At 44.9% G+C, this 20320-nt stretch overlaps 1 protein-coding gene across 6 annotated transcripts in view; it reads left to right on the top strand.

Annotated features, from left to right (window-relative positions):
* CROT (carnitine O-octanoyltransferase) overlaps positions 1-20320 on the top strand; it is a 662560-nt gene that overhangs the window by 403250 nt on the left and 238990 nt on the right. For all 6 annotated transcript variants that reach the window (XM_085631293.1, XM_085631292.1, XM_085631296.1 and 3 more), the window contains 2 exons: positions 5341-5465; positions 14203-14384. In XM_085631293.1, the coding sequence (XP_085487419.1) occupies positions 5341-5465; positions 14203-14384 (307 nt within the window). The remainder of the gene's footprint in view (positions 1-5340; positions 5466-14202; positions 14385-20320) is intronic.

Genomic DNA, 20320 nt, shown 5'->3' with positions numbered 1-20320 from the left:
ATATTTCATAAATAAATATCATTCCTACATCACAATTGCTTATCTACCCAGTTGGTTGGTTCCCAAGAATATCGCTAGCTTAATTTCTCCAGAAACAGTCATGGACTTACCGCCATTATATGTTGATCTTTATCACTCTCCAAACGTTCGATCTAACACTGAAGTCTGACTGCTAACTCTTCATCCTTCCTTTGCTCAGTTGTGGGTTTGCTGCTTCACAATAAATGCTTGTACTTCTCCTTTACCTCTCTCTGACTATGCTGCTTCTGCAGTTAGTTGGGTTCATGCTGTGTTTAAAGATCACCTACTCGTTCAAAAAATAATTTCCACAAAAGGTATCCAGGCCAAATTTGCATTCGTATTTTCCCGGGTTCTGGGGATTCGAAAGATACCCAGGGTTTGTAGATTCCTTTGGAGGGAACAGAGAAAAAAGCCAGAATATAGCTAAACTGTGTTCTTTTTTTGGGGGGGAGGGGTGTAAAATGAGGGGAAAAGTGCTGTGCAAGAAAACGTATCTTTATTTCCACAACTGGTTGGTACCAATGAAACGTTTGCTGTGCTAAAATCACCATCTTCCCAGCTTTCAGGAACAAGCAAACTTGTATCAAAACTCCAATTTTTTTACAAGCGTTTTGCATTTTTCTAAGAGGTAGTCTATATTTCTTCATTTTTGTGCTTTCAGTAGGTAAAATTCTCAATGCAGCTAGGGGTAATTTTTGCAGACAATCAACATTGTCCCAAAAAATTAATTATTGAAATAAAAGAAGCATGAAAATGAGTAGGTAAAACTGCTATTTGTGACAACGTTTTCATCTGTAATTTTGTGTCACCATGACCAATTTACAAAAACAATACACTGTTACATCCAATAGACCCTTCTGGTCACAGGGATCTATAGGGGTTGTAGGTTATCCAAAACAACTGAGTTGCATCTTAGAAGGATTTTTCATTGTGTGACTGTACAGCAAGCAATTCAAAAGGTCCCTTCCGAAGCACTCTTTTGTTTGATGTGACCTGTCTGGGTATGGTAGGTTTCCCTGGGTCGTGACATCCCTGAGCCCAAAATGTGCAGCCATTCCGCATATGACAAGTAGGATGAAATTTGGATTTATCTTCACTTTGCTAGTCCATATGTAAAAATAGCACCCATAAGAATCCTAGTTTCTTCTCACTAGTTATTGGGAAGCAGAAAGACTCTTCAGGCTGTAGGGGTGGGGCCTGATGACCGAATGAGCCAGACCCCACCTATATTTTATTTAAAAAAATATATATTGCTGTTAGGAAAATTACGGCAAGCCCCCTCTCTGCCTACTGGGGAGGGGGAAGACAGGTTTTCCCTTTTGAGGTGGTATATAGCCCAGTGTAGGGATGGGATGCCTCCACCCCTTGGTTTTGCCCAAATGCAAAATCCCTGGTGTCTAGTGGGCTTGCCAGCCCCTGGGGCAAATTATGGGTAAAATGCCAAAAGGGACAAAACTATCTACCCCACAGAGGGCAGATAATACTTTCTAGCCCTTTCTTAGGTGGGCGTATGGCCCACACAATAGCTGCTGCTTGGTGCCAAAATCTTGGGCATGCCCAAAGAGCTCAAGGCTTTAAGGGCTGTTGTACTTGGCCCTTTTTGGTAGGTTCACCCCTGAACTTTTTGCCTTAAGCTCTGCCATGGTCGTGGTGGTTTTAGGCCTCTGGGCACTTTAGCACTGTGGCACAGTGTAAAGTGCGTGTGCTCTCTGTGTACGTGTGGTGAGATTGGCCTGCTCTCCCCTAGGAATGCATGGGGATAAGTGTGTCCATGGTAATTCCCAGTATGGGAGGAGTGCAGGGTCGAGTTTAGTATGTATGAACTCGCGAGGATAAATGCTACGCAATGGTGTGCGCAGATTTATGGTGACTGGTGGAGTAATGTCACTTTTAGAAGTTGGCATTTCTGTGTGCTATGTGTCTGCCTGCCTGATGTGAATTGCATGTCTGGCTTGTGATTGACAGAAGCTGAGAGGTGTGGGTGGCTCCAGGAGGGGCAGGATGAGTCAGCGCTGAGCTGAATGGGACACCTGGAGGAAGAGTGGTGGGAGGGGTAATCCCCTGACTCTGTATAGGATGGTGCTTCCCTAGTGAATGCTGGCTCCGCCCCCCCTGTGGTGTGTCTGATGGCGAGCCCCCACCTGACAAAGGGGAAGAGGAGCTTGGCAAACAAAGTGCTCCAAATCCCCCCTAAACCAGTTCTGACTGGTATCCCCAAGCCCTGTGCTGTGACACAAAGGGAAATGCTAGTATAAATATAGGGGCTGTGACCCCATGAAAGTGTTCAGTCTTGGTGTGCTGTTCCTGCTGGGGCATGCTGCTGCTGGGGCCCAGGGGGGGCTGCCATGAGGGCTTGCTTCCCTGGGCCCTGCATTGCCCCTTCTTCACTGAGGACGTATTCTTTTAACTACAGGGTCTTTTGCCTGTTCTAGCGTCTGGGGAGCGCTGGATTTTGGAGAAAAGGAGCACGAGGGCTCCGCAGCGCTGAGCTGCAATCATTCCAGAGGGAATCCCAGCGTGGGGATTCCCCCTAACGGAGGCGGAGAGAAGCGGGTGCCAACCCCGCATTGCGCCACGAGCGGGAGCCTACCCTGCTTTATACACATTGAAAACGGCGGGTGCCCACCCCGCCTTATGCTGCCTTAGCGGGAGCACACCTCTCGTTCTACTCTCAAGAAGATCACCGCCGCCGGCCCGGGCAGGAAGTCCGGCAACATGGCACCTGACGTGGGATGGGACTTCCACATTTGCGAGGGAAGCCCGGCCCGCGTCCAGAGAAGCATCCTGCGGTCGGGCGGGGCTCTCGTGAGCTAAGGGAAGCCCCGCGCATGCCAGGCAAAGTTCCAGGTCCCAGGAGGGGGCCCGGGTGAAGCACGGAGAGAATCTCAGCGGGGCTCCTGTGCGGAAGACGGAGCCCCGCATGTTGCTGCGCCGCAGAGACCGGGAGAAGTGAGGCTGGTCCCAAAGCAGAGAGCCCTGCCATCGCCCCAAAGACCCGAGAGGAGAAGATCGAGAGCAGCGCAGAGTCCGGTGAGTGGAGCCTGAGGGGGGGGGGGGGGTGTCGAGGCACGCTATCGGTGCCTGCCCCCGTAGTTGTACTCTTTCCCCCCCCCCCCCCCTTCTCCCTGAGGCACAGAGGTGCCGGTGCGAGGCCGCATTTGCTTAGTTAGGAGTCCCAATGGGGGCTCCCTGTGCACATGGTTGGTGCCTGAGCGGTCCCACCATGGCCTTATCTGTTTTCAGGGCCTCCAAGGGGGTCCAGTGGGCCCGAGCGGCCCATGTCCTGTGTTTATTCCCAGCTGCTCCACTGGTCAGTGGGCAGCTGCAACGATGGGGCCATAGTTGTTTTGAGAGCCCCAGCGAGGCCCAGAGGGCACAGTTGTGCAAGGGCCCATTATGGATTCTCAGTTGCGCCGCACCAGCGTGGGCAGCTGCAACGTTTTGCATTTTGGATGGCAGAGACCCTAGGGGGACAGGCGGCACAGTGGTGCCAAGGCCTTCACGTGATCCACAGCTGCGCAGCACTTAGTGCCAGCTGCTACGTTTAGGCCACAGTGCTTTGGGGGCATATTTTGAGAGAGGAGTGAGATGCCCTCCTTTGCCCTAGCGCACTTTTGATTCCGCTGCAGCCCTGACATTCTGGACACAGGGCGTTGGAGTCCCTTTGGGAAGGCCAGTTGGCGAAGGGGTCAGTGATGTACATGATGTTAGGAAATGTGATGCTTTACTGTGATTCATGCCTCTAAATGCGTTTGGGGGATGAGTTTATGTGCGTAATGTGTTTATGCCAGTGAGAATATTTCCTACTGTGAGTATACCCCTAACGTGAGTGATACTTAGGAGGTTAGGGTCTAATATGTTCGACTGATGAGGTGGGCGTACAATCTGTTTGGCGCCTAATGTGATATTGTGCATAATGTGGTTTATGTTATAGGCTGATGCTGAGTGCAGTGGTTACCAGTGATTACTGGTTGTACATATATGATATGTCTTACTTTTACTAAGTTCGCTTTGTGATGGTTCTGACAGTGGTCCAGTGGGCCCTGTCAGGTGTAAATAATCCCTTGTAAATATGACCTAATGCCAGGTGGCACTATGTATATTATGTGTGTACTAGTCTAATGTGTTATGAGAATACAAAGGCTATTTTTGATATAACCTTGTGTGGAGTTCCTTTTGTGGTGTGCCTGGGATGTTGTTGCTGTGTGCGTGCGCAAATGCTTTACACATGGCCTCCGGGATAAGCCTGACTGCTCGTGCCAAGCTGCCAAGTGGGTGAGCAGGGGTTATCTTTGACATGTAACTCCCTTGCCCTGACTAGAGTGGTGGTCTCTGCCTGGCTTTGGCGCAAGCCTTAGCCAACCAGAGATCCCATTTCTAACAAGGACTCTACTAGTCATTGCTGTATTTTCAGTTAACTGACTTGTGCTATTTTGTGTACCAGTGTATACATTTTTGCTAAATAATTTGGTTAGTGTACTGTTTAAATAAAATTGAATGAATCATTTAACCATGAGTTTTTTATTGAGTTTTTTATTGAGTTTTTTATTGAGTTTCTTCAAACAGAGCACATTACATGAGAAGAACAGTAGATAAATAGTGCATATTATTATTTGGGCTTACCTTCAAGTAAATTGTCTTCAGAAAATTAACTGACTTCAGTATAAATATTTCAAGGAAAGAGACTATTTTATTAGGCTGGGCCAGAAATTAACATTAAAATCAGTTCATTGGATGTACTGCTGTTCTGAAAGTTTATTTGGAGAAGTTAATAAGAAAGTTTTGGAAGATGACTTGGTGATAAATAAGAAAATGTATTGATGTAATTTTGCTTAGATTAGACCTTCACAGGAGCTACATGGAGAGAAAACCACTGGAGCTACATGGAGAGAAAAATAAGCTTAATTCTATTACCCACTTAAGGGAAGGCAAGTAGCAAATATCAGTTATTGAATATGTCTTCATGAAAGTAAATTAAAATGGTGAACAGCTGAATGCTGTTTGTGACAACTCCATCTACCTTTGAAGACTTGGAAAAAAAAAACTTTCTAGCCAAAATGAGATTACATTGGATGAAAATTCCATGACATTTGAAAACATGACCACATGTTCTCCTGTACTAAGATTTAGAGAATCTTAAACGCTAGGTAGGTATCGCAACCATGTTAATCAAAATTGTGCCTTATGTCGACCTGTGGTTTTAAATTTGTGTAGTGCCTCTAGCATATTCCTTAAGTTGTTCATTTCAATAGTCCAATGAACTATGAGAATCTGTTTGATTACAGATTGCATTGACATTTTGTGGTTATTTTCTTTTAGTTAAACCTTTCTTAAACGAAGATGAGTATCAAAGGACGTTCAACATTGCCAAAGCTTTTGAACATGGGATTGGGAAAGAACTACAACGGAAATTGCAGGAAAGGGCTAGGACGAAAAGGAATTGGGCAAGTTACTTTTGCATAATGTTTGCATACATTCATGTTGAATTTGTAATTATGGATTTGATTTGGTATCTGAAGTATGCACTTGCAGAAACAAAGCATTAGAAACTGAATCTATACAATAGGGTTACATTGGGAGTGATGCTATGTGATATGGGTGCTTTTCACAATTGTATTTGTGTGCAAGGGCGAAGCTGATATTAAATTTTGTGATGTCAAATTCTTGAATACTGTGTTTCTTCTAAAAATTCCTTTTTGAGTTTTGTGAATTTGTAATCTTGCCGATTATTCCTTTTTTATATTTCGTGAAAAACGTGGTGAATTTGAGCATTAATTTTACTTGTAAATGCTTCCTCCAGCTTGTGAGCAGGGAAAGGGAAAAGCATGTTTGGCTGAAAATCTAAACATTTTCTCCCTGTAAAGGCTATGTTCCTAAACCCACTCTTACCAATCGGGGACATTAATTCTACATTACTGTTTTCAAAATCCTTAGAATATTTGAAGGTGTGGAACATATAAAACTCATTAACTTTTAAGTTTGTTATCCTTTTAAGTACTTTTCGTCTGTTCCTTCCTAAATCTTGTTCAACCCAGTTCACTTATTATGCAGTATTAATATACTGGCTATCTAAATCTTTGGGTGCTGAACGTCCTGCTGATATCGCTGACAATTGGCAGCACAATAAATCTACCCTTGAGTTAGAGACTAGTGCAAGCAGCTATAGTCTTAAAGTAATCAAAATACAGTCTGAGGTACAGCTTATACCTGCCGACCATGCTCCGTTGATGATGTCTTTCAGACTGTTGAACTGGGTGAGAAATATATTTGTCTCTGAGTAAATCTCCAACAACTTGGGATATCTGCAAAACCTATTCTACTGAGGGTGCCCTGGCTGGTCATAGCTGCCTTGCTCTAGTAACTCTGGAGGCACTGCGCTTTATTTAGCCTCCCGCACAATTCTTAACAGCATCAAGTGGTGCTCTAACGACAATGTGTGGGATGCCTAATCCCAGATGGGAACGGGTGAGTCCATATAACATGGGAGGTTAGACAATTGCAATCGTCTATCAGAAGAAAGACTTGTCGTATAACACATTCAATTATTTATTTACATAAAAAAGATTAGTTAGTTTATCATATTAATTGTTTTCAATTCATTAAGTTACAAAACTCATTAAGCAACATATATTCATGTCGACGAACGTGCTACATAAACTGAAACATAAAACAAAATGATGAATGACAGTGGTGGACATTAGTGCAACTTGGTGATTCAAGAAAACACTTCAATCCAAACACAATAACCGGCTTATGCTCCTATTTCTGAGGTTCACTTTTCAATTCCCTAAGTTTTATTGTGTTGCCTTTTCTCCTCTTCCCCATTGTAGTTTAAGGTCCTGACCTCAGTCCCCTATACCATTGTTTTGAGTATTACTTAGGAGGTATTTCCTATGACTGGACTTGCAGCGTATGTACATAATTCTTCTTTTGTATAGTCACGTTTGAGTTGAATCCTTGTGTGCAAGGTGTATGGGATTTTAGCAAATTTATTTTACTTTCCTGCATTAAGATTAATAAAAACCTTTGAACTATAAAGCTGTATACGAAAGTAGACCTACTAATTATTTGCTTCACAGCGAGCAGATTGTAGCAAGATGATATTCAACCCTTTGTGCATTCTCTGGGTATTTTACATGGCCCATGTAGTGCTAGGCCAGACTGACCGAAGCAATATTAATGGTGATCTATATAACTTCAGCCTGGGCAATGACGGGCTGGACCATAAGTCAAGAAAGAATAGCAGCTACCCAATGAACCACAGGAGCCTGTTTAGCATATGTAAACAGCAATGACTCACTGTGCTATACTTAAAAAAAATCACATTTAAATTTAAGGGCATTAGTATAGCCTTATGAAGAGAGCACTAAGCCATCAAAGCTTAAGGCTGATGTCAGTCTGGTGGGCATTTTTAAGGTTCTAGCCATGGCTATTATTACCTTTGGAAACTTGGCTAACATTAAGTCTATAATTTTACATGAAGTAGTGATCACTTCCCACACAGGAAAAGAAAAGTTTCAGTGAAAGCACTGCCTACAGAGAGCTAGATAAAACGACGAAAGAAAGTAGGTGCCTTCGAACATTGACATTTCTGAAGGAAAGGCATTCCATGGTCATGGTGTTTAATGCAGCTTGTTTTTGACCACATAAGCAGCCTTGAAAGAACTGAAGTGGCTCTGGATTGAAGCGCGCTTCAGATTTCAGAATTGCTTGTTTTATGCATTAAGCCCTTCACACTGGATAACCAGATTACCTCCCCTCAAAACAAAAAAAAAACATTTTAGACGAGAAACATAAGAAGCTCAAACACCCTACTCCTCATTCCGCCTAAAGCCTACAAACAAAAAAGATTAGCATGCTCTTTCTCAACCCGTGTCCCTAAAATCTGGAACTCCATCCCAGTACATATTAAAGTGGACCCTTCCTTCTTGAGCTTCAAGAGACAACTAAAGGACTTCCTCCTAAACGGGCCTCTCAACCAACAGGTCATCTATCATCCTATTGGGCAGACTCTACTCCCAGTCCTCCCTATACCCCTTCTTAGTTATCTTTCCTCTCTTGTGCTCAACCACTGATTTGATCTGATGCGACTCAGCTGCTCTGTATATACTTGTTATCTTTGATATGAATATTTACTGTTATAAAGCGCTCTGACTCAGGTGCTCTGTATAGACTTGTTATATTTGATGTGAACATTTTACTGTTGTAAAGCGCACTGATAACTTCAGGTCTAGCTAGCGCTATATAAAACCGTAAATAAATATTAATAACTGAATGGGAAGAAGTGCACTTCCGCTAGGCCTGTCTAAGATTTAATGCCTACAATACAAGTGAATCTGCTTCATGACACAGACCCTTTGTACAGGAATCTTTCCCATTTGTTTAGGTGAATCTTTACCTTGTATAGCGGTAACTAGTATTGAAGTATATGAGTATGTTGGCGTTCATGAGTGTTCAGGTAGAATCCCTTCAAGAAGTGCCCTCGATGTGGGTCCAAGTTTCCCCACACCGATCTTCATGAGGTGTGCAACCTCTGCCTCTCCCCAGAACACGAGGCCCGAGACTGTCCCTCCTGCAAGTCTTTTTGCTCAAAAAAGACCATTCGAGATCGACGGGCTAGACACAATTTGGCGCACTCCTCGACCTCCGCTCCAGTCGACATCTTCGGAGACGACGTCGAAGCTCCGGGACAGCAGAACATCGAACAGGAGGACGACTACCTCGTCAGCGCTTCCGAGGCCGACGACTCAGATGTGGAGGACATCACCCCGGGGCAGCGGGTCGTGAGTACAATACCCCCTCCCATACCCACGCCGATACCGAAAAAGGCTTCGGTCACACCTTCGCGTCCGGGCCTAGGCAAGACCAAGGACACTGCTTCTCACACCCCGCCTTCAGGCCCGGTAAAGAAGCCTATTAAGCCTTCCGGCAGCTCGGGCTCGAGCCAGCCGACCACCAGTGCCGAAAAACACCCTTCGGCACCGAAGAAAAAATCGGCCTCCACCTCCACACCGAACCTGGCACCTAAGCCTTCGGTGTTGAAACCTGCTCCTCCGACATCGTCCAAACATCACAAGACCCTCGGCACCGACACTCCCGTGCCAAGGCCTTCTTCGGCATCGACCAAAAAATCGGAGGTTCCAAAGAAGCACGGCTTAGATAAGCCTAAAAAGCCGTCGGCCCCGAAAACTTCGGCGCCGACCGAACAACCAGTGTCGCAGGAACTTTTCACACCGGATCCTCTGCAAAAAATCACCAAGGATCCAAAAACTGGACACTTGACATTGTCTTCAAAAAAGAGACACTTGGACAAACCAGCTCCACCTCCAAAGAGAAAGGACATTGCTACCTCTCCTTTCAGGGTGCCTTCCCCACCTCCTCCACCTCCTCCACCCTCTCCACCTCCACCCCCTCCACCTCATCGTTCCCCCACCTTGTCTCCTGTCCCAGACGATTTGGGAGAACCTTATTATGATCCAGCAGATGTGCCACAAGACCCCACCCCTACTGGATCTCCAGACCCATGGGATGATTATAACAATCCGGACATCCCAGATGTCCCACAGGATGACCTTTACCCATCTAGGCCATCCCCACCTGAAGATTCCTTGGGCTTTCACCACTTGTTACAAAGGGCGGCACACTACCACGGGGTGGAGTTACATACTGACCCAGTGGAGGAAGATTTTCTCCTACACACCTTTGACGATGCACATAGGTCTACTGCCATTCTACCTATGTTAAAGGGCGTAATTAAACATGCACCTGAGGTTTTTAAAGACCCAGTCAGGGCCAGGGTCCTAAACCCTCGTATAGAGAAGAAATACAAAGCCGCCCCCACAGACCCTTCATACATTAAAGGCCCTGCACCATTGGATTCCCTAGTGGTATCTACAGCTAGGAAGCGCTCAAATTCTCAGGCGTCAGGCGAAGCACCACCACCTGACAAAGAGTCCAAGCTCCTAGACGTGCCAGGGAAGCGCACTGCGTCACAAGCTGCCAATATATGGCGTATCGCCAATACGCAAGCACTGTTGGCCCGATACGACAGGGCGCATTATGATGAGCTAGAGACCATCATGCACCATCTCCCTGAAAAGTACAAGACTAGGGCTAATGAATTGATTCAAGAGGGGAAAACAATAACTAATACCTCGATACGCTGTGCCCTAGATGCAGCAGATACAGCCTCCAGGGCCATAAACACCAGTGTCCTTCTCCGTCGCCATGCCTGGCTAAGAGTTTCAGGGTTTAAACCGGAGGTACAAGCCTCTATATTAAATCACCCATTCGACCAAGATCATCTATTTGGCCCCAAAGTAGACGAAGCCCTCAAAGATGAAGAAAGATACAGACACGGCGAAATCCATGGGAGCCCTGCAGTCACATACTCCCAGGCGCTCCTTTCACCGCTCTTCCTTTCGGGGCACGGGCAGAGGCTAATCCTCGGATAGTGCATCCACGTCCTACAAATCCACCCCTCAATCTACCTTCACAAAGGGTTATCAAAGAGGCGGATACAGAGGCAATAATAATAAGGGCAGAGGCAAAAAAAATACCGCCCGCTCTGCCACACCTCCTGCCCAATGACTTTCCCCCGCTCCCGCCAGACCATTCCACTATGGTCGGAGGCAGAATACAACATTTCCTTCACGTCTGGGAGACAATCACCTCAGACAGATGGGTGACACAAATTATTCAGTCAGGGTATTGCTTAGAATTAACATCTACCCCCCCAAAAATTCCACCCAGGCACCGCCCTATGTCTCAAGAACATACTGCGCTACTAACACAAGAGGTGATCTCCCTCCTGCAAAAAGGAGCAATAGAGCAGGTCCCCATAAATCAACAACATTTAGGGGTCTACTCCCTGTACTTTCTGATTCCAAAGACGGACGAGACTCTACGACCTATCCTAGATCTCAGACCTCTAAACACTTACATACATTCAGACCATTTTCACATGGTAACCCTTCAACAGGTTCTTCCACTCCTCTCCCAGAATGATTTTCTCACCACTCTGGACTTGAAAGACGCATACTTTCACATCCCAGTACACCAGTCTCACAGAAAGTACCTCAGATTTGTGGTGGACGGACAACACTACCAGTTCAAGGTGCTCCCGTTCGGGGTAACAGCACCAAGGGTTTTCACCAAGTGCCTAGCAGTAGTGCAATAGCTAATAAAAGCCACGTCCTACCAACAATGTGTGCAACATACCGCCGCTACGGTCCAACTACTTCACCAGCTAGGTTTCACGGTGAACCATCAAAAATCCCACCTGGTACCATCACACACAAAACAATACCTCGGTGCCACCATAGACACCTCAAAAGCCATAGCCTATCCCAATCCTGCCAGGATTGAAAAAATACAGGCTCTGCGTCAAAAATTCCTATGCCAAGACTCTCTCCCAGCAAGAGTGTTTATGCAGCTCATAGGGATGATGGCCTCTTGCATCTTTATAGTGCCCCATGCAAGACTCCAAATGCGTCCTCTCCAAGAGTGCTTAGCGCGCCAGTGGAACCAGGCCCAGGGACAACTGACAGATCTGGTGTTGGTAGACGGTCGCACCCATCGCTCTCTGCAGTGGTAGAATACCACAAACCTTTCCAGAGGTCGACCGTTCCTGAACCCGGTCCCACAAATAATCCTAACAGATGCATCGCTCTCCGGCTGGGGGGGCTCATCTGTTAGATCTCACAGCACAGGGCACAAGGACGCCGCAACAGAAGTTACTCCACATCAACCATCTGGAGTTACTGGCAATCTTCCTCGCTCTAAAATCCTTCCAGACGCAGATTTCAGGCAAGGCCGTCCTCATTCGCACAGACAACATGACTGCCATGTACTACATTCAAAAACTGGGGGGCACACGCTCTCCACAGCTCTCTCAATTAGCACAGAGCATATGGAGATGGGCAATTCCACAAAAGATCTTTCTCCTAGCCCAACACGTCCCAGGAGTCCAAAACACCGTGGCAGATCTGCTCAGCAGACAGACGCAGCAGATCCACGAGTGGGAACTTCACCCACAAGTTCTTCACCCGTTCTTTCAGAAGTGGGGGCATCCACACATAGACCTTTTCGCCACCCACGAAAACAAAAAATGCCCAAGCTTCGCCGCCAGATATCCACACCCATTGTCCAAAGGCAATGTGATATGGATGAACTGGTCAAACAAATTTGCATACGCTTTTCCACCTCTCCCACTAATTTCATTAGTGGTGCGAAAGCTACAACAGCATTCCCTAACGCTGATCCTAGTAGCTCCCACATGGGCCAGACAACCGTGGTACACCACACTGCTGGAACTCTCAGTAGTACCACACCAAAAGCTACACCTCTCACCATGCCTCCTAACCCAGAACCATGGAGAGATCAGGCACCCGGACCCAGCTCAGCTCAACCTTGCGATCTGGCTCCTGAGGTCCTAGAATTCGGATACCCTAACCTTCCCCCTGATTGCATGAACATTATCAGGGAAGCTAGACGCCCTACTACTAGAGCGTGCTATGCAGCAAAGTGGAAAAGATTTGTTGTTTACTGCCACAAAAACACAATCAATCCTTTAAATGTATCCATACAGCACATTATATGTTATTTACTCCATTTACAAAGGTGTAACCTAGCATATACTTCCATTCGGTTACACCTCGCTGCAATTGCTGCTTACTTAGAGAACATGCAGCACCTCTCCCTTTTCAAAGTGCCTGCCATCAAAGCCTTTATGGAAGGCCTCAAAAGAGTAATTCCACCCAGAGTACCACCCTCACCTGTCTGGAACTTGAATATAGACCTCACACGGTTAATGGGACCCCCTTTCGAACCATTACATAAATGTGAGCTGCAATTTCTCACATGGAAAACAGCTTTTCTAGTGGCCATCACTTCCCTCAGAAGGGTTAGTGAAATACAAGCACTTACTATACAGGAGCCTTTTCTCCAAATGCATCACAACAAGGTTGTACTCCGCACCAACCCCAAATTTCTACCCAAAGTCATTTCCCCATTCCATCTAAACCAGTCGGTAGAATTACCAGTCTTTTTCTCGCAACCCCAAACCGTTGCGGAAAGGGCTTTACACACACTGGATGTTAAAAGGGCTTTACTTTACTACATCCAAAGGACACAACCTTTCAGGAAAACCAAACCGCTATTTGTCTCCTTCTCCCCACCACATAAAGGCAACCCTATTTCTAAATCAGGGATAGCTAGGTGGATTGTAAAATGCATACCGATTTGCTACCACAAAGCAAAACGAACGCTATCTGTTCCCCCTAAAGCCCACTCTACAAGGAAGATAGGGGCTTCTATGGCTTTCCTAGGGAACATACCATTAGATGACATCTGCAAAGCAGCGACATGGTCAACACCGCACACCTTCACAAAACATTACTGTGTAGATGTGCAAACCAAGCAACAAGCTAGTGTGGGCCAAGCTGTACTAAAAACACTGTTTCAAACAACTGCAACAGATGCCGGTGGTCGCCGCTAGGGTTGGGTACTACTATATAATCTATGCACAGTGTATAATCTGCAGCTCATATGCCTCGAACGGAATATGCTACTTACCAGTATGCATCTGTTCTTGGCATGTAGAGCTGCAGATCTATACACGCCCACCCGCCTCCCCGGCTACCTGTATCCGTCCCAGTTTTATCTTATTTAGATACAAGACACATGGGTTTCTTTACTGTTACTACTACGCTCCATCTTTCCCTGCTGGCGAGAAACAATCTGAGGATGGAGCAGAAGCCCATGCGCAATACGAACCAAAGGAGGAATCACCGAACTCGTGACTTCCAAAGACTTTCCAAGAGAAAAAACAAACTGCAAACATCCGGGCCCAACACCAGATGGCGAGCTATGCACAGTGTATAGATCTGCAGCTCTACATGCCAAGAACAGATGCATACTGGTAAGTAGCATATTCCTTTATCCACTCTGGCACGTTAAGAGGGTAATGTGTAGCTAGGCAAAGCAGCATGACAGCTGTGGGTCAACGTGTTTGAAGGTCTGAGATTCACTGTCCATTGCTGTCTGATGCTCCAGGCACACTTCAGTTAAAGTTCAGCAGAAATACAGTGTTTAGTGCATAAATAAACAGCAGCACACAGATGGTGCACATCAGACTGCACCAACACAGCAATCTTCATAATCTACGTGTCTTACTTCCAGCTGGAGGAGTGGTGGCTGAATTCTGCGTATCTTGATGGCCGTTTTCCCTCCCAATTAAATGTGAATTTTGGAGGTCCAGCACCCTATGTCGAACATTACTGGCCTGCTCAGGAAGGCACGCAACTGGAAAGAGGATCCATCGCTGTTTGGCTTACCCTGCAGTTCTGGGACCTACTTAGAAAGTAAGAAATGAAGCAACAACATATGTACATCTTTTAAAATGTTTTAAGTTTTGGTTTAGTTCACATTTACTCATTAGAAATATTACAGCTCTTCAAGATCGGTTTATTGCTAGTTTGAAGGAATATTTTGTCTACATTTATAAAACCTATAAAGAAAGAACCGCAACCTCTGAAAACAGTATAAACTTAACATTGCCATAGCTCTGGACTTACATGGCTCTTTAGGATTTCCAGAGTCTGCACCACAGGCTCATTCGTGCTGCAGGTTGCATAGCCTGAGCAAATAATCTACAAGTCACCACATGGTAACGCGCTCAGCTTCGGCAGCAAAACATGGAGTTGAATGCCAGTTCACAGTGAGATGCAATAAAGGAGAGGATAAATGTGGAATTGTAGAAATGGAGGCACATTAAGTTAAGGCGTGGATCCACTGGGAGTGAGGTGAGGGGATGCAATGGGAAGTGCACTAAAGGATCCATGGTGAGTTAAGTACGTTTCGTTGGGGCTTTCTATGCACTGACATGGCAAAAGTGCGCAGGTAATGTGAAGCCATGAAATTATTGACCTAAGAGCTGTTTCTCTTAATGACCCATAAGTTGTGAGCTGTGCTTCCCAGCTTTCAGTAGTTATACTGGAGACCCTGAAGTTCCAAAATTGTTTTGCCGCTCCTGTCCCGAATGGTAGGCATGGCTAATCAGAGGAGGTAAAGGACTCATTGTATGTCGCCTCTAGAACTACAAAATACGCCTACAATTTGCATCAAACATCAGCCACAGCACAGCCATGTCTAAATTTTCTTCTTGGCCTCAACTGCTAGGCAAGAAAGAATGGAGATGGGTGACAAGAAAGAAATGTAGTACGAACTTGGTGGTTGCATGGGGTCTAGCAGTGGGCGTGACAACAACAGACACAGATATAGTTCTCTTGCAACTTAGCTGATTGCCTAACAAGAACACTGACACAAACTGAAATGTAACAACATAAGAATATATTCAATTTACAGTTATCTTAAACTCTGTCCCTCTTCCCTTTCCCCACGCTTCAGTAGTCAGTAGAAAATGACATATAACAAACAGTGTAGTGAGATTTGCCACCAATGAAACCTTTCCGACCGTCTCAGTGCCTAGGAGCCAACAGATGGTCACAAAGTCTCTGAACGGAAGACAAATAAATGAGATGTTGTCTGCACAGGCCGTTATTTAGCAACCAAAGCATTCTAGGTTGATGGTTCCAATAAATGGGATCCAGCTGAAGCTAACCCATGCAACCTATCCTCCAGCTGTGTTTCATGTAGGAGTGTAAAGGGTTGACACCAGTAAGACAGTGGTATTGTGGTATTGTTGATACTGGCAAGATACAATATCTGTATAGACGGACGGGATTAAATATAACGTCCACATTGTATATGACTGAGAGGAGGAGCAAAGAGATGTGATAGTAAAAGAGTTGGGCATCATAGATCACTGCAGCAACATCTTTGAATTCAGTGATTTGGGAATACAGTAGCATTTTGGCAACAGTCGCATAAAGGGACAGTCTCAAGAGGGTGAAGTTCTTCCTCATTCATGCCATTTTATTTGTTGTGCTCTTAACTATCCCAAACATAATGTTGCCAAGTCCTACTCTGCATGTCAGAGCAGATAAACAACTGCCTGGAAATGTCACGCTACCCTCTTGAAGAGTCAAGGGAGTTCTTTTACAACCCCTCCAATGCCTTTCAACAATTCTATCCTTATAGGATTTGTCAGATCATGCAAAAACATAAACATGTACAGTTAATCCACCAAATGCCTCAATCTGATGCGCTATCATTTATTACAGATCAGAATCACTGGAATTAAAAGGGAACTCTAAAAGGGGGCTGGTTTCAGAAGGGTATTTAAGTTCATTTGCTTGCATGGAACACTCATCACACTTTATCTGCTTCTAGGATCTCTAAAGAATCAGCTTATGGTGCTTTGATTCTTTGTAGAAAGGCGGAAGGAAACCGCAGATGCAGTTACATGCATATCACTTTTAAGGTGGCAGTTCAGTAGAGGAGTTGCATTCAAAGCTAATGAAGTAAGGATGCTCTAAGATGGACCCTTATTCAGCAGTTGCTCTCTGAGGCCAGAATAGAATGACAGCACTTGAGGTTGTTACAATAGGGCATATAGGTATGTGAGTGAAGTATTACAGTTGTCTATTGGGGTGACCAGGGACAAACCAGGGTCCAGCGGGCTCGCTGAGGGCAGGGTGTCGAGGTGTGTTAGTGTTGAAAAAGATGTGGTTTTAGTTTGCTCAAGAAGGTCATGAGAAATGGGGAATTGTGAATGTTTGTGAATAGGTGGTCTGCAACTGTAAATCTCATGTTGCATTTGTATTGTTTTTGCACTGACTAAGATGTTTTGTCCTGTTGAGTTGAATGGATTGGATGAGAACAATGTTTTTTTTAATTTTGGCCTGGACTTATTCAGGGCCAGAGTCTTCAGGAGTTGACATGTGCCTCTACCGCCAAAGTGTAGTTTTTTTGTTGTGATGTACAGTAAGGTTTTTTTTAAATAGTTTAATTTTGAAAAATCCTATCTTTACTACATACTCGATTTGAAAGTTAAGGCTGAAGCATCACAGATTATTCCAAGGTTTCTTACAATAACTTTAATGGAAATTGTTTAGCCGAGGAATTTAAGAGTCCATTTGTTAGAATAGGTGTGTGCGCCTAGGACGAGAATTTATGTTTTGTCTCCTTCAGTTTTTTTTTTTCAGGACCATTCAGGCTTATATTGCCAGAAGTTCTATTGGTAAGATTGAAAATTGATTCCACCCCCCCTTGTAGGAATGCCACCCAAACTGACCTCTTCCTAGAAAAAAAGGCTCTCTAGCCAACGGTGGCGGCTGGTGACATTTGAAAGTGGTGCAGCGTAAAGGTTTGTGATGAGCGGGCAGTGGCGAGCGAGCGTAGTGATCGAGCCTGACCATCATAAGGGGGTCTGGGGAGGGTGGGGTGGGGGGTCTCCTCCGTGAAAAGTGTGAATAAAGAGTGGGCAAATGGTGCATTGTTAAGCATATTTGAGAAAAGGCAGGTCAGTTACCTCACACTATATTTAAGGGACGAAAAAGATTATGTAGCAGGGTTAACAAAATTATACTGCAAGAAAAACCAAATTATACTGCATAACGCAGAACATTTTGTGATAGCAGAAGTTCATTATTTTGTCATTTCTACACATGTTAAACACTGTCTGGACAAAGCTTTCATCTTTTTAGTAATAGTGCCCAAATACAGCAATATGCAACTGAAAAGTGAACTGTCAACAATAGCTGAGTATAAATGTAAATGTCCAGTATTCGTAAAGCGCACAGCTACCTCCGGAGAGGTGACCCGGCGCTCGGGGGCCGTTGGGAAGATTAAGCAAGGTATAGTCACATGGTACACACAAAAACCCTTTTATTTCAAAAAGAGAGGGAACAGGAGGCTATGGGGCAGTCGGGGTGAGCTGGCCTCCAATTAACATGTATCACACAACAAGAAGTTACCCTGACCAAGTGTCTGATTCCTAGTGAAGGATAAGGCACACTATGCCGATTACTTATGTGGTGTTGGGCATCTCAAAAAATTTAGAGACTGTCCTCACACACACCACTGGGTGTCATGCTTCATCATCGGCAGTCCTCGCTCTTTAAAAACCGTGTTTGATAAAGATGGGGCTCCTGTTATCCGCCCTCGTTGCTTCCCCACCCTGAACCAGTTATCAGCAGGGAAGCAACGAGGGCGGATAATAGGAGCACCACGAGGGACGCATCTTGAGGCAGTAAGGGATTGCATGAATGCCTGAGCGGTTACTTTGGAGCTAGCCTCCAGTGCTAATATGTGTAAATGCCTTGTTGAAACCTTATCTTGGACTTCAGAGTGTGACTACAGGAGTCCCTCAAATCCTCCCTTCCCATGGGACATCCCTACCCCTAATCTGGGGTAAGAGTGTGAGCTGGTCTCACAACTGTTTTTATCTTTGAGCACCACATATGTAGTGTCACATGTGCTCACAATCACTTGCATTTTAATGTACCTTATGCTTGTCTTCGGTCTGATTCTTTCCTTCCCAGTGTGAGTCAAACTTTTCACTTATGCTGTGATATATATTTTTATCTTTACAGGTTTTCTGAACTTTCATGTTAGAGTTGGACCAAGGTCAGCCTACTCAAGTGGATTCCTTTTAGTCTCTTAGAGAAGAGATAGGAGCCCTTTTCTCTTACGCCCTAATGAATGCCATGGACCCTCCTGGCCACTACAGCAGAAACATGTTGGCAACACTGAAAGGGATGGGATACTAACCCCCCACCCCCAAGCCCCACTATTAGTTTTAATATCAAGCACATTCTGCGCTCTTAAAGTTTTCACGCAGTATTTTGCTTTGATTTTTAATATAACTCCCTCACTTTCTCCGCATGGGCCCCCACTTAGTTATAGAAGTGCCTCCCTGACTCCAGGTGTATGCCCGCTCTTTATCAAAAGCGGTTTTTAAAGAGCGAGGACTGCCGATGATGAAGCATGACACCTGGTGGTGTGTGAGGACAGTCCTTACATTTTTTTGAGATGCCCAACACCACATAAATAATCTGCATAGTGTGCCTCATCCTTCACTAGGAATCAGACACTTGGTCAGTGTAACTTCTTGTTGTGGGAACCATAGCAGAGTACCTTCTCCATTTTTAAAATACATGACCTTAATATGTTCATTAATATTTCATACATCATTACATTGCAGTGAAAAGTATGAGTTTCATTAATTAATTCTAAACACTGGGAATGTTGGAGCTGGGAATCTTATTTGTAAAAGCTCTGCAAAGGAATAAAAAAACCTTGAGAAAGTACTTGTTGTAATAATATTGCCTCCTTCTTCTTCTGCCACATTGCAGTTGCAAAAACATTATAAATGCTTGCATTTATAATGTTCTAAATAGCAAGTTATAATTTACCAACGCATGTAAACTCGTTTTCAATTGCATGTGTTATTTTATACACATGGCAGCGTCATCCGCTCTTCCTGCCTGGCTGCCTGTGCTGTTCGGTGCAGATCCTTTCTGTGTACAGAGCACAGGAAAGGAGTGTGATGAAATGTAAACACTAGTGGTGGTTCATGGTTCGACTGCCATAGCTTAACGCTTCAGTAGCCTATGTGTTAGTGCAGGATCGAAGGGGAAAACAACACCGGACCCTGATGGAGTAGGAAATAATCTCTCATAGTAATCTCTACTTGTCCCTCCTGCACTTTTTGGTATCCATAACCGGAACCTCAACAGAAAGCGCTTTGAGTTTAGCTCTAGCTTCTGAGATCTTATGACCTGCCGTGCACACGTTTCAGTGGCGTCAGTCATTGTTAATCCTGCCTAGCAAGATAAATTCAGTATCATGGCAAGGAGGAACTCTGTTTTGCTGTTCCGGTGTTCAGATAGACTACCCTTCGTTTCACACTTTCAAACAACTTTCTTTTCCAAAATGTACGTTTGTCATAGAACTTCAGCTGGAACTTTTTCACCCAGTGCCGAGAGTTAGTCAACTTGGTACCGTAAAAACAGCGCTATATTTTTTTAACTTGCCTCTCCATGGCTGCTCGGGAAATTTTTACCCCAGGTTGTCCTTAACAAAATTACTGCCCCCTTTTAGCTTAAGTGGTGTATCATGAACGTGTGTTGCGCACTTTGAATATTTCTGTTAGAACACAATCCATTCGTTTTTTTTGGAAACGCAAGCGCCAAGTTATTTTTATTATGCTAGCATTGAAAAAAATCAGAAGCCCCACACAAAACCGAATCGACTCACAGCTGGAAGCGGACCAGGGGAAAAAGCTTTTCGGTGTTGGTCACTGCGTGCCCAGATGTGTTTAATGTAATGTCAAGTGAGGTCACGTTTTTACAATAGTGCACAAGCAGCCTCATACACACCGTATAGTTGCCCC

Source organism: Triturus cristatus, chromosome 10 (genome assembly GCF_964204655.1).
Source record: "Triturus cristatus chromosome 10, aTriCri1.1, whole genome shotgun sequence".
Lineage (NCBI taxonomy): Eukaryota > Metazoa > Chordata > Amphibia > Caudata > Salamandridae > Triturus > Triturus cristatus.
The sequence above is the reverse complement of the archived record's forward strand: the minus strand, read 5'-3'. Positions and strand labels throughout refer to the sequence as shown.